Source organism: Piliocolobus tephrosceles, chromosome 18 (assembly GCF_002776525.5).
Source record: "Piliocolobus tephrosceles isolate RC106 chromosome 18, ASM277652v3, whole genome shotgun sequence".
Taxonomy (NCBI): Eukaryota; Metazoa; Chordata; class Mammalia; order Primates; family Cercopithecidae; genus Piliocolobus; species Piliocolobus tephrosceles.
In genome coordinates this window covers 40,293,388-40,308,865 of record NC_045451.1, presented here as the reverse complement: position 1 = coordinate 40,308,865, position 15,478 = coordinate 40,293,388, and the positions used below count along the sequence as shown (strand labels likewise).

General features: G+C 37.6%; 1 protein-coding gene across 2 annotated transcripts in view; it reads left to right on the top strand.

Annotated features, from left to right (window-relative positions):
* The window catches only part of PIK3C3 (phosphatidylinositol 3-kinase catalytic subunit type 3), a 130,151-nt gene that overhangs the window by 104,916 nt on the left and 9,757 nt on the right, over positions 1-15,478 (top strand). For both annotated transcript variants that reach the window (XM_023207638.1, XM_023207639.2), the window contains 2 exons: positions 6,044-6,134; positions 8,687-8,812. In XM_023207638.1, the coding sequence (XP_023063406.1) occupies positions 6,044-6,134; positions 8,687-8,812 (217 nt within the window). The remainder of the gene's footprint in view (positions 1-6,043; positions 6,135-8,686; positions 8,813-15,478) is intronic.

The following is a 15,478-nucleotide window of genomic DNA, read 5'->3' as shown; positions in this document are numbered from 1 at the left end:
AATAGATAGCAAGTTGCCAGTGCATGTGGGTTCTGTCTCCTTTGTCTTCATAACATTTGTAACCTCGATTACTCATACAGTGTTTAGTATGTAGGCACTCGTTGTATGTTTATTCATTGAGAACTCTTCGTATTTGTATGAGAACCCTCAGAATTCCTGCTTCTGATCTAGTGTGAGGCCATGTTCCCGGTTGATGTTGATGTGCTGGTCCTAAAAGACTGGTTTTCTTATAGTAATCGGGTTTCATTTATGCAATGACTAGGTCTTCGTTGTAAACTCAGTCTTTTCCACGTATCACAAACCCTGTAACAGGCGTTTTACAAATGGCCATGTTATTTATCCTTTGGGTGGCAGAATGGCTCAGTTTTACCCTCCAGAAATGCTAAAAGAATAATGAGAAAATCAGTGCTCTTTAGATTTGTTTGGTGATGCAGAAGCACTTTCAGAGAGATGAGAGTGCCATTTAATATCTGGGATTTTTAATTTAAAATAGTCAAAGCCCGTAGAAAACTTAAGTCGAACCATGGATATCTCAGGGAGGTGGCAGACAAGATGGTAAGGAATGATAACTAGAGAAATGTTAAAGGTGCTCTATGTTATTGAAAGCAGACGGAAAACAATGTGCTTTATAAACTGTCATTGGTAGAGGATTAGTAGCAATTCAATAGAATGAGAATACAGGCAGGTTATTAATGGAGAGCCAAGGTTGACTTCCTCGCTACAAAGAAAAGCCACAGAGAGATTAAATAATTTTATGCAAAGTTTTAATGAAAACTGTTTAACTTTTAAAAATTTCCCTGTACTTCACTTTATATTGTCTGGACCCAAATTGTTTGATCAACTTTTTGTTTGTTTGTTTTTTTGAGACAGGTTGTCACTCTCTCACCCAGGTTGGAGTGCAGTGGCATGACCATGGTTCACTGCAGTCTTGACTTCCTGGGCTCAGAAGATCCTTCCACCTCAGTCTTGCAGGTAGCTGGAACTACAGGTGTATGCCGCTATGCCCAGCTAATTTTTTGTGTTTTTTTGTAGAGATGGGGTGGGGTCTTGCTATGTTGCCCAGGCTGGTCTTGAACTCCTGGATTCAAGCTATCTGCCCAACTTGGCCTCTCAAAGTGCTGGGATTATAGGAATAAACCCATCACACCTGGCCAACATTTATTTTTTAGTACTGTATTTTAGAGTATGTTTCAGTTGGTTTTAAAAAATGCCTTCAAGGATGTAAGAATTAACCTGATAGTTGTTTGGAGCTAAGGTTATCAGTACTTTTATTAGGCTTTATAGGTATGACCAGCCCTGTTATAGTTTTTCTTGATAATGGATCAGTTTCTTCACAAAGAAACCACTGAATAACATCGTACCACATAAGCAGAGTAGGCCATTTAGAACTTAGTTATAAATGGTTACAAAATACATTATCATCTCTTATTAATCAGTACATATTGTCTTTCTCCCAACCCACACTTATGCCAAACACCGTTTTTAGACACTGATGTTACAAAGATGTTCTTTCTACATTTCTTGGTAAAGATTTTCAATAGTGAAATAAGGAATGCATTTAACCCACTGGGCATGGTGACTCACTCCTGTAATCCAAGCACTTAGGGAGGCTGAGGTAGGTGGATCACTTGAGGCCAGGAGTTCGAGACCAGCCTGGCCAACATGGTGAAACCGTGTCTCTACTAAAAAAGAAAATACAGAAATTCACCGGGTATAGTGGTGCACGCCTGTAATCCCAGCTAGTAGGGAGGCTGAGGTATGAGAGTCGCTTAAACCCGAGAGACAGAGGTTGCAGTGAGCCAAAATCACACCACTGAACTCCAGCCTGGACGATAGAACAAGACTCTGTCTCAGGGGGAAAAAAAAAAGAAATGTATTTAACTGTATCAAGTAAGGTTCTCATATTGTCTCAGAGATGTTTGCCTAGTCACGAAATACCGGTGGCTTTATTGGTCACGTACATCATTAACAACATTGCTTCCCCTCTTTGAAGTAGTACACTTATTAAATAACATTTTCACAGAAACTCTGATTTTGTGTCATGGAAAATAGAATGTAGCAGAAATTGACCTTTGAAATACTATAAGAACCTTAGTGTAGTTAATGGATTTCTGTTTTCGGTAATGAAGGTTTTTCCTGAAAAATTTAAATTATCTTTGTATGACTAGAGTGTAGCATGATAGTTGACATGAACGTGGGTAAGAGAAAGAGTTCAATTTCCTTGAACGTTACATGCAACTTGCTTCTTTCTAAAAAACCCTAATTATATCACATTCCATCTTGCAATCTTTGCTAGAATAGATTTTGCACACTTTCCCGCCCTATTATTATTATTATTTTTTGTTTGTTTGTTTGTTTTGTTTTGAGGCGGAGTCTCGCTCTGTCGCCCGGACTGGAGTGCAGTGGCCGGATCTCAGCTCACTGCAAGCTCCGCCTCCCGGGTTTACGCCATTCTCCTGCCTCAGCCTCCCGAGTAGCTGGGACTACAGGAGCCCGCCACCTCGCCCGGCTAGTTTTTGTATTTTTAGTAGAGACGAGGTTTCACCGTGTTAGCCAGGATGGTCTCGATCTCCTGACCTCATGATCCACCCGTCTCAGCCTCCCGAAGTGCTGGGATTACAGGCTTGAGCCACCACGCCCGGCCTATTATTATTTTTTAATCTTAGGTTGTCTAATACTGGTTTGTTGGCCAGGCGAGGTGGCTCATGCCTGTAATCCCAGCACTTTGTGAGGCCGAGGCAAGCAGATCACTTGAGGTCAGGAGTTCGAGACCAGTCTGGCCAACATGGTGAAAGCCTGTCTCTACTAAAAATACAAAACTTAGCCTGGCATAGTGGAATGTGCCTGTAGTCCCAGTTACTTGAGAGGCTGAGGCAAGAGACTCGCTTGAACCTGGGAGGCGGAGGTTGCAGTGACCCAAGATCGTGCCATCGTACTCTAGTCTGGGTGATAGAACAAGACTCCATCTCAAAAATAAAAAGTCAAGTGGCCTTTAAATTTGTGTTTCTGGATAGGACATTAAATGACTGCTCTATTAAGTAAACACTTGCTCTTTTGGTTCACTTGTGTCTTAAATGGAAAATTCAGGTTAATGACAACAAATGTAAAAGATTACTATCAAAGGTAGTGACAAATTATTCACGAAGTGGATAATTTGTGGATGTCTAACCTTTATGTTTATTTCTGTTTCCCTTTGCTATAACAGTAGAAGCATGGATGGTTAAATTTAAATCAAGAGATAATCCAGAAAGCATTAGTATTTACCTTTTTTAAAAGGAACATCACATTCGACATCCATAAAGGCAGATTTTTAACATTGATCCTGGCTGCCCATGAGAATTACCTGGGGAGCTTGTAGATGAGGTGGCAAGGGGACAGGTCTGGGCTCCCTCATATTTAACTGGTCTGAGATTGGGCTCAGGCATTGATACATTTGAAAAGCTACCTAACTGAATCCAATGGGCAGTCAAGTTGGAGAACTTCTGATATATCTCTTTCAAAATTGACTTTGTATTCTTCTCCTTATGTTACCTTCTGGTAGATTTCCCCATGCCAAGATGGGAAAAAATTATGTACCTATATAATCAACAAAGCGGAGTACGAATGATGGAGAGTTAGTTGAAAGAGCATCTTTTTTTTTTTTTTTAATAATATGTAACAGCTGATTTGCATGCTGCTGGCTTCGCATTCCTTGCAGCCCTCTCAAGTGGATCGTCTGTATTTCCATAGAGAAGGGCTTATCTAACCCGTGGCCCCCAGGCCACATGCGGCCCAGGAAAGCTTCGAATACAGCCCAACACAAATTCATAAACTTTCTTAAAACATTATGGGATTTTTTTTTTAAGCTCATCAGCTATCGTTAGTGTTAGTGTATTTCATCTATAGCCCAAGATAATTCTTCTCCCATTGTGGCCCAGGGAAACCAAAAGATGGGACACCTCTTATGTAGAAGCTTCATTATCATTATAAAGGGTTTCATTCTGGACCTTTATTTTTGGCCCCCCCTTACCATTTTCATCCAATCCTGTGACTTTCCATATGATCCCATTACTGATGACTTTCATATCACTAGCCTTCATATCTCCTCTGAGATATATCTGACATCTCTACTAAAAATCTAGTAGGCACCTCAAACTCTACATGTGTAAAATGAAATTCTTGAGTCCCTGTCTAAAATCCTGTTCCTCTTCCATGTAGCCTTTCCTGTCTTGGTGAATAACACTAGTGTCCCATTAGGCTAAACCCTTTGTGTCTTTCAGTTTCTCTATCCTCTCACCCTGACCTCCATTGAAACCATCAGCAAGGATCATCTATTTCATCTCCAGAATATAGCCTGATAGCCCCCATGTAGTTTCTTGTCCGCCTGGAAGTCTGTGATATAGTTTCTCTACTTCGATTATTATTCCCTTCAAGATGGCCAGTGTGAACTGTTAAAAATGCATATCAACATGTGTCACTCCACTCCTTAAACTCAGTTGCTTCTCAGTGCATTTCAAATAAAACCATACTGCCTTAAGATGACTCTTTCTCTCTGACCCATTTTCCTGTTGTTGTTTTTTCTCTTTTAAATCTTTTAATCAAGCAGACATAACATTATCATGTTTATCAGTTTATTATATTAGTTTCCACCCTCCTCCAGAATGTAAACTTCATGAGTGTGGGGACCTTGTTTGTTCAGTTCACCACTATCTGTATCCCTAGTGCCCCCAACAGTGGATATAGTGAGTACTAAGTAAATATTTGTTGGTTGAATGAATAAAATGATTATATGAGTAGGAATGGAATAACATCTGTGGTATGCATTTATCAAGTCCCACAAATAAATTAGTAATTTAAAGCTAGGTTAAAGCTGTTTAGCTATTATCATAACTTTTTTTTCCTAAGAGTTTAAGTGGGTTAGGGCCTGATTTGATTAGACTACATCAAGGCAGAAATTTTTCATTCCATTATCATTACAGTATAAGTATTAAACAGTTTTTAACAGTTTGTATTTTATTATTATTATTATCATTATAGATAGGTACTTAGCTGGGATAAAGATCCTGCATCATCCAAATTCTGCCCCCATCCCCTAGAAAAGACAATGCAAGGCACTTGGTTAATGTTTTTACTGAAACAGCTAAAAACCTTCATTGCTGAAAACCAATGCTTTCCTTACATCCATCCTGAAGATCAAACCTGAATCTCTTTTTAAAAAATCAGTGCTAAGGAGGGGCCACCAAGAGCCAAAGTGGAGCGGTCTCAGTGGAGATTTATTTATTTATTTATTTATTATTTATTTATTTATTTTGAGACGGAGTCTCAGTGGAGATTTATTTAACCTTCCCCCACAAGGCCCCGCCTCTGGAAATGACCATTCAGAATAGTAACATTGTTCCCTTTGGAGGAAGAGGAAGAGTTTGAGGATTGGTGAAGAGAAACTGTTAGTTGCTGTTGGAGGCCAGCATGCTCTGATGATATCATTTATTTAGATATCTTGCCCATTTTGAATGCAGCAGAGTACTAGCAATTTTTTCTTCTAGAATTATTTTTATCCAGGTCAGTCACTGTAGTTCCTGAAATGATGATTGGTGTATCTGGAAGATACAAGTGATTCATGGGATGATATTATTTCCCTTTCATTCATTTAGCCATGACACACTGAGGTCATCTTAAAGTAGCAGATTGTTACCTTCATCTAGCAAAAGCAGATAGATCTTAATTGTTACAAAATGCGAATTAGACATAAAGTAGATCTTCCTCAGATCCCTTCTAAAAATATATATACTTACTAAAAAATGAAAATAATGTCATTATTGGATGATTACTCCAAAGGTCTGCCACATGGTATAGGATTTAGAAATGGTGTTATATGAAGACCCCAAAATAAAATATTTGTCAAGGCTTGTACTTCATTGATACCAACTGATGAATTTCCTGCTAGAATACTAGTAATCACTGTAAAAATCCAAGTGCCACTACTTCTAGAAATTTTTTAATATGAGAAAGAAATGCAGAATTCTTAATTGTTGCTATTTTTTTTTCCTTTTCTGCTCTTCTTTAGGTATTCTAATCTGATTTTGAACTTGTTTTCCTTGATGGTTGATGCAAACATTCCAGATATTGCACTTGAACCAGATAAAACTGTGAAAAAGGTAATTTTTAAGTAACATAAATGAAGAGCTCTTCTGTATAATTTTTCCATATTCCAGAGCACAACAAATTCTCAAGTCTCTGCAGCCAGTTTTATCCCCTTATTTGTTCATGCCCACAGTTACATGAATAGGTTCCCATATCGGGAGAGACAGCTTGCTACTCCAGCTCTGCAGTCACAGGGAGGTGGAAGCAGCAGCCCAAAACTTAAAGAACTGAGCAGTTTTCAGCTATTGTCCATCATAAGGAGGATTTATTTTAAAACTGAATTTAGCCAAGTTAATTCCCAGCCACAATGAATCTTCACAAGAACACAACGGAATTCATAGTCTCTCTAATATATCATTTGGAATGTCTATTATCTCTCTCTTTTTTTTAAAAATATAACTAGATGTGTGAATTAACAGAAAATGTGACACTAAGCCAATGATAAAATAAAACAATCCATAGAAACACCCTGAGATGACCCATGACCACAGAAAAGGACTTTAAAGCAGCTGTTATAAATATCCACGCACCTAAGGGAAAATAAATGCATAATTACGGAACAGATAGGACTATGAATAGAGACATTAAAACTAGGAAGAAAGAACAAAATGAAAATTATGGAACTGAAAGTACACTAGCTAAAATGAAATATTAATTGGGTAGGCTTAACAGCAAATGGCATTAGAAGTCAGTGAACTTAAAGATAAATCAATAGAAATTATTTAATTTACTTCCACACCTTTAAAGTAATGATGTGTGGAGCAGGAATGTGGAGGAACAGGAATGATGTCAATCACTGGCAAAATAAACTAAACTAGATCTTCTCATATATCTCCATTCCTATAGAATTTCCCTGTATCCTTGCAAAGGACTACCTGAATAGGTCTGTAGTTTCCAAAGATGGGGAATGGTTTTTTAGTTTATAAAGTTGTGGTTGATTTACAATAGCCTTAAGTATTATAATTAATTAATGTATGTGTTAAGAATCTTAAGACCTTGAGGACAGCCTAACATAAGTCAGTAAATCTGATACCAAATAACTATTTATATACAGTTAACCTTTTGGTATAAAAGAATATTTTCATATTTGATAAATAACATTATATTTTTATGCCAAGTGTATACCTTCTCTTTGTAATGCAGGCACTTATGTAAGTATGTAAGCTTTGATAAATTGGGCTAAAATTTATTTTGATTCCCCTACTCTGTAGATTTTTTATGTCCTTAAAAATAGTTCCAAAATTGTCAGATATTCTCTCTGTAAGTAGAAGTTAAGGAAATCAAAAGATCAAACTCAAGGGCTATGTTTGTTATTATCTGGGATCCAGGAAATGAGAGAGCTAGTTCATTGAAGTTACAGCCTTAGATGTTCCTCTACCAAATTGTTCTTGTCTTCACTTTTTACATTTACCTCTCTTTTACCTCCCCCTATCTTGAGGCTCAAGCACTCTCAGATCACCTGGTATACCTCCAGTACCATGAAGAGACAAGGACACTGAGCTGGGGCTATGGGTTGTTACACTGTCCTTTCTTCTTTGTAGCTTTCTAGTAGTGAAACCTTATACTTGAAACCCTACACATTTATCCACTTGGAAACCCCACTTTCTTCTAGCCTGTCTTTGAGAAGTATATGTGGGTTATTTACAAGAGAAAAGAGTAGTGTGTAATGGCTGTGTGGTTGCATGGGATTGTCTGGAAGCATGTACCAGTTAAGGGTCCCTGAGCTGGCTTCATGAATTCTCTGTGCCTCAATTTCTGCATCTTATTGATGATATACTATCTACTGTATGTTTGTCATCAGTCAGATGAAATGTTGCATATATGATACTTGGCATGGCGTTTTGCACAAAGTAGTTCTTCAGTAACATTGACTTTTATGTATATATAAAATATACACGCGTAAATATAGATACCAGTTTTTCTAATACTTAATGCTACTGAAAATCAACTGTAGCTTTAAATAGGACTAAAAAAATTTCTTTTATCTTTGGAAATTATAGACCTATTGACACAGTTTTGTGCTGGGATATAGGGAAATTCAATAGGAAAGGAAACCTTAGAAAATCACATTTAGTTTATTTTGTCAGTGATTGACATTGTGCCTGTTCTTATGTAGACACTGAAGGTATGGGAGAATATTAATATAATCCCACCTTGCTTCATCCATTTCACAAGGAATAACAGGGATAAAGTGGATTATTAATAAATATGCCACAAGTTAAATCATATATAGTCACTCTAGATTTTAGATTAAAAAAAAATAAGGCACACTTTTAGTTAAAAGAGCAGTTTATCTATTTTTAAAATGTAGGACCCTAAGAAAAATTTCTTTTCTTAAAAACTGTTTACAGCCAACAAGAACGAGGTGATATGCAGAGCATATAACAAAAACAGCAAACTTGCACACTCCAAAGAATTGCATTCAGCATTCTGATAAGTTACAGGTCATTTATTTGCCATAGGAATAGCTCATGTTACTTTATAATGTCTGTATCAGTTTGATTCTGTCTGTTCAAAACATGCCCTACTTTTCTTCATTGTAAAGACTAAGAGTGTTACCTTACAGGTTCAGGATAAATTCCGTTTAGACCTGTCGGATGAAGAGGCTGTGCATTACATGCAGAGTCTGATCGATGAGAGTGTCCATGCTCTTTTTGCTGCAGTGGTGGAACAGATTCACAAGTTTGCCCAGGTAAGTTGTCTGAGTGCAGTGCATTTTTCTCACGTTCCATGTACTGCCCCAGAGTCCTTGGAGAACCATACATTTCTCCTGCCAGTTGACATCTTTTCTGTTTTTCTGTCAAGCCTTTTTGACATTTCACCAGCCAGCTGAAGTGAATCGTGTTTCACGTGTTACTAATTCCAAAACGTCTGCTTTTCTTAGTAATGACTAACTTTTGGAGCACCAGCATAGGTATTTTTTTCTTTGTAGTCAGTGGTGATTATACGTCCTCTTGAGAATGATTTTGGATCCAGCAGAGGCCTTGGCAATTGAAACTTGGACACTTGTTGGGTTTTGGTGAATGATGAAGTGCTGGGAAACTTTAGAAGCTAAGAAAAGCAATCCACATCACACACCAGAAAGGTCTATCCATAGAATTACTATTAGCAGTATCCACAGATAAGTAAGGGATTACCCCTTCAAGGTAAACTTCAGATTTAAAACCCATTTTAATTATGAATTGCATAATAAGGATGACTATGAAAATGGTTAGCAAATGGAAAAATGAGGCTGCTTTTTTCTTCTGTGCCCTTACCTTCTCTCCTGTGAACTCCTTCCTGGTGTTACACATTCACTTAATGATGTGCCTAATCATCCAAGCTCAGAGCTTATCTGCTTTGAATTTTTCCTCAGCCATTGACCAGTATCTCACCAAGCTGTGTTTGTTTCTTTAACCTTTTTAACCCATTTTTTTTAAACTTTGTGATACCTAGGTATTTGCAGTTTCCTCACTGCCTAACAACAAAGTCCAATATCTGGCAACTTGAGGCTTTCCAGAATATTGTGTTCCGTTCTGCTTTCCAAGCTGTTGCCTAATACTCTCTTTCTCTAAATATTTTCTTCTGTTTCATCATAGTGACAACTTTGCTGCTGTCATTTCTTCAGCCCAGAAATCACCCTTCTTAATAATGTATCTTCTGTAAACTTCTACATGCCAAAATCCAATCTGTCCTCCAAGAGCTCTTAATGCTGTGTGATTCATCTTTCTCTAAATTTCCATATATTTTCTACCTTTATTATGACTTGCACTTATGTTTTGCTTTCTTTTTTTCCTTCCTGCCACCCCTCACTTTTCCCAAGTTAGCTGATGTTTTGCTTTTTATTATAGATATTTAGATTCCTAGGGCTGGGCATAGTGGCTCACGCCTGTAATCCTGGCACTTTGGGAGGCCGAGGAGGGCGGTTCACGAGATCAGGAGATCGAGACCATGCTGGCTAACATGGTGAAACCCCGTCTCTACTAAAAACCAAAAATTAGCCAGGTGTGGTGGCAGGTGCCTGTAGTCCAAGCTGCTTGGGAGGCTGAGGCAGGAGAATGGCGTGAACCCAGGAGGCAGAGGTTGCAGTGAGCCGAGATTATGCCACTGCACCCCAGCCTGGGCAACAGAGCGAGACTTCATCTCAAAAAAAAAAAAAAAAAAAAGAAAAGAAATAGATATTTAGATTCCCTTATAACTCCTCAGATAGAGACTTCCTGAAGGCTGGGCTTTGTCTGTCACTTACCTTGTAGTACAATGCCTTATATACTTAAAACATATTTAATGATCATAAAGGAATTCTTGCCTCTAGATATTAACTTGTACTCTTTTTCTAGTTCAATAAAAAGATGTTTTTCCCTGAACACCAGTCTTGATCATATTTCTATTACAAGGGCCACCTCAGGGTCTGCTTCATGGGTCATTAATTGTAACCAATCATTTGTTGAGAATAAATTGTGATTCAAATAGTATGTGACTTGTCAAAGTCAACCAGCTTAGCTAACGGTGGATCTTACTCTACATATAGCAGAACAGAATATTTCAGAGCTATAGGGGAAAAAAGGCCAGAGAGATATCATGACTACTTGACAAGGGAGAAAACCAAGACTTAAACCCAAATCTTTTGACTCCCATATTTAATATTTTTTAAACCAGATCTTTTCAATGTCTTGCTCATCACTATACTACGTTAGTGTCAATGAAACTTTTCCTGGCCACGGCCCATCTCTCTGTGTGTGTACACCTTATTTTTTTTCTTTTTTTAAGCTCAACTGGTTACAACATGCTTGCAGAAACTCTTAACTTCTGTGTCTTTGCATTTCTATAGCAGGGGATTTACCCATCATAGTTGGTCATTTATATTTTATCTTACTCTGTCTCTATCTACAAGTGTAGAAATATCTCTCCTTCATGGGTTTTCCTTATTCCATACTTACAGATTCTGGTTTTTCTCCTTTATTTTCCTGGGGGATTGTATAATGGAGCTAAAACTCCAAACTTTAAATTAGTGCTGCTGGCTAACACTCATTTCAGTAATCTATAGCTACACAAGCAACTCCAGACTTAGCAGCTGAAAAAGCAATAATGGTTTGTTATTTCTTACTTAGGATGCTTCAGTCAGGAACTTAGCTAGAGCCCAGCTATGAGGTTTTTTTGCTTCCTGTAACGTTAACTGGCTTCACTCCTTCAGCTGTATTCGACTGGTAGTTGGGTTTGCCTTGGAGGTCCACTCACTTCACTCAACGGGTCTGGCCATTAGGTGTTCTCTACATGGACTGTCTCTCTCCACTTCCTCTCTCATCATTTCAGACTCCAGCCCAAACTGCTGCTCTACAGCGTGACTGATTTCCCCAAGAGGATATGAAGGCAGAAGTGGCAGGCCTCTTAAAATAAGTCCCAAGGGCAGCCCAGATTCACACAGGGAAAAGATACAGTCTGCCTCTTACCGGGAGCAAAGGGTTGCATATGCAGAAAAGAGAGGAATTAAGTGTAGCATCTTTGAAGATTTAACTGCCACTCTGCTAATGTGCTCCAGCTTAAAGTCGAGCCTTCAAGTTCTGTAAAATGAATTAGTGGCATGCTTTATTTTAGTGGTCTAGTTTTGAAATTCTAATGTTAATTTGCATAAGATGCCCATTTTGCTAGCTGGATCCAAAAATAGAAGGACTGTTTTTCTTAATTATCTTTATTAAAGATGGAGGAGAAAAAGAGGTTGATAATAAAGTAGTAGTTTTTAGGGGACCATAGTATTATTTAGGGGAGCTGCTAATAGAAGGACTTTGGTTTACCAAAGGCTCTGGGCCTCAGTTTTCACACCTATAAAATGATTGACATTAAGGTTAAAGCATCCATTTTTGATATAAATTTAATATAATGTCAAAGGTTAATTGCTTTACAAAGCTACTGTTGACTACTGCAAGGTTTAGTAAATGAAATCTGCCTCTCCCCTCTCCCCATCTTAGGGATGGTTACATTGTGAAAGTTGCTGAGAACTGAGTTATTGGCATGTACCTATTCTTCTATTTGTAGAGAAAATGTAATATGAATGGCAAAACGAATTGGTAAAATTGCAATGGGCATGCTCTTAAATTAGACATTGGAGGGATCGTTTTATACACATTAACAGATTATTATAATTCTTGAGAAGAAACATTAAGTCTGTTTCCTAGGTTCCTGTTTTCTAGTTCTTCATTAAAATAATAGATATGATATAGAAATCCTGTAATTAACATTACGTTAGCCTTGGTCGTTACAGGCTCTTTTGGACTAGGATAGATTGTTGATAACCTTGATAATCAAGGTTATTGCCACATGAAAATAAGAGTTAAGAACCAATATTCGAATTATTCTAACAGTCTAAGGATTACCATCTTCTTAGATTTGTAAAAGTGGAGGTTTATTGCGGTATGAATATCTATGTAGATGAACTTTTTAAAGATCATTTCTTAGCTCTCCACTTCATAATGATTGACATAGTGTTTGGGACAATAACAGCTTCACCGTTTATTGGAATGCATTTCATCCACTGCTTCCCCATTTTTAATTAAACAACCATTACTGTGATAATACAAGTATGTTTTAGTGTTATCCCTATTTTATAGATGAGAAAACTGAACTACATAAAAAGTTGTTTTCAGCCGGGCTCAGTGGCTCATGCCTGTAATCCCAGCACTTTGCAAGGCCGAGGCAGGCGAATCACATGAGGTCAGGAGTTTGACAGCAGCCTGACCAACATGGTGAAACCCTGTCTCTACTAAAAATACAAAAATTAGCCAGACATGGTGGTGGGCACCTGTGATCCCAGCTACTCAGAAGGCTGAGGCAAGAGAATCACTTGAATTCGGGAGGCAGAGGTTGCAGTGAGCCAAGATCACTCCACTGCCCTCCAGCCTAGACAACAGAGTGAGATTCCGTCTCAAAAACATAAATAAATAAATAAAAATTAAAAAAAAATTTTTAAAAAAGGTTGTTAGTTGTTCTAACTTATCAGATTCAGTTCTTTTTTACCAGAACTTGAAAATGTTCATGGTATTTCTTAGATTTCCTTAAATATATAATGTGTGCTCCAAAATAAGAGTTACCTATGGATGTGTAGTTTTACTGGAACTTGTTTAGGCACTGAAGCATACATGGGATACTAAATAAGGTCTTAGCTTCATATAAATCTTTTCAAATAACAATTATAAAAGCATAGTTGTTTCTTAATCTCTGGAGTTTATTTTCTCTTTGAAACTCACATGTCTACATATATTGTCTAAGTATTGATACTAATAAATCATATAGGCATTCAAATTCAGATGACCAGCATCTATTTTTTTGTCACTCGTAGCCATCTATTATAATGATGCAATGTTGTTAATCGATTTATGGTAATTTTAGTACATTCCCGTTAATCATTATGGATAGTAGAACCAACTTTTTAAAAAATGGGAGTAGATTGATACATACTTACAAGAATTACAGGTATTTCAGCGTAAAAGAAACAACATTCAAAAGGAAGACTTAAGAATTACTAGACAAAACTGTTATATCTAAACGCTACAAAAGCTTGTTTTCTTTCATCATGCAATTCCTTAGGAAGGGTGGAGATTAAACACTGCAATATTTGTTGCCTAACAACACCCACACATTAGTGATAAAATTTTTCCACTGGAAATCACTTTTATTTTGGTCATTGTCTTTGAAATTGCATCATTGTAACCCATGTCTGTGCCAAAATGATCTTTTTTGGCATCTTGCTCTGTTGCCCTACCCCCGTTGGAGTGCCGTGGTGCAGTCATGGTTCACTGCAGCCTTGACCTCCTGGACTTGAGTGATCCTCCTGCATCGGCCTCCCCAGTAGCTAGGAGTACAGGCATGCTCCACCATACCCAGCTAATTTTTAATGTATTTTTTGTGGAGATGAGGTTCCACTATGTTGCCCAAGTTGGTCTCGAACTCCTGGCCTCAAGCAATCCAATCCTCCTGTCTTGGCCTTTTGATTGCTGGGATTACAGATGCGAGCCAGCACATCTGGCCTTGATCTTTACAGTGCTTTCGAGTCTTGTTTTACATGGGAAAGATAGAGGTCATATAGTTTGGGTCATGTACAGTTGCACCAGTAGGCCTTTCAGTGGTTATCTCTGACACTGCAGTCCATTTCCTCTTTCTGCTTTTCCCTGTCATCCTTCCTTTTCATTTATTGATAGTAAAAATCTTGAGGAAGGGGTGTGGTTTCCAGTGATGTTAATACATACTATATCTAATTAATTAGATCTTGGCAGATTAACTAGAGACAGGTTTTTGTTTTTGTTTTTCAGAATGACGGGAAAAAAAATAATAATAACGAATAGATTGGGTTCAGAAGGTTCAAAAGTTCCTGCTCAAGATACTAGGAACATAGCACTGCTGTCCATTTAAAGGGAATCCTTACTTAGCACCTGTGGTGTTCAAGGAGGAAAAGCACAGATCTAGGCAGAGAGACACCTGATTCTATAGTCACTTATTCTTAAGTTAGACACTAGTTGCCTTTAGCTCAAGGGAATTCAACTATATATATTAGGAGGTATTTCAAAAGAAAACAAAACAAAAAATAAAATGGAAGGAGGAAAATGGTTTGGTTATTCTGCTTGAATTTCCCCTAAAGAATACATGTCCTCTAAGGAATGTGAGAGTGGCTCTCTCAAAAGTGTTTCAGATATCAAGTGCCTCTCATGCGTAACATGGCATCTTACTATGCTGAATGTGATCCCAAAATTGAAAATTCTGAGTGCTTGATATCTGTATCATAGTTTCTAAGTGCAAACCATTTGCTGCTTAACCAACGAAATAGGGTTTTCTTGTGTCATTGATGAGGGAAAAGCTTCCGATTTTGGACTTTTAAGAGATACAGGTCTCTAATGTGCTGCCTCCTGGAGGGCTTTTCTTGAGTAATTTTTTTTTTTTTTTTTAATTTGTATTCCTGTTTTTCCTTTCTGTGTTGACTTTAGCACCTAAACCCAGTGTAGAGTGATTTCACTTTATCTGCTGTCCTCTTTCATCTTTAATAAGGCAACTTTCTGTGTCAGTGCGTGACTCTCTTGGTTTTCAGAATTGGGAACTAAGACCATTCAAGATCATTTCTCCTTGTATTTCTCTAGGTAAAGTACAAGCATTTTCTGTGTTCAGAGTATGTATAAAAACATTTACCTTAGGTTTATGGGTATATTCACAGCACCTGTGACAGTTAAGAAACTGGTGTTAACTCTTCCATTTTTTAGTTACTTGAAGGTCACTGTTTTGTAGGTCAGTGAATTTTGTTTTTGTTTTCATTTTTAAGCCTTTGAATAGTAAATGGAACAATAGTAAATGTTAAGATATACTTACAACCCTAGTCTGTTAGTCTTGAATATACCATAAT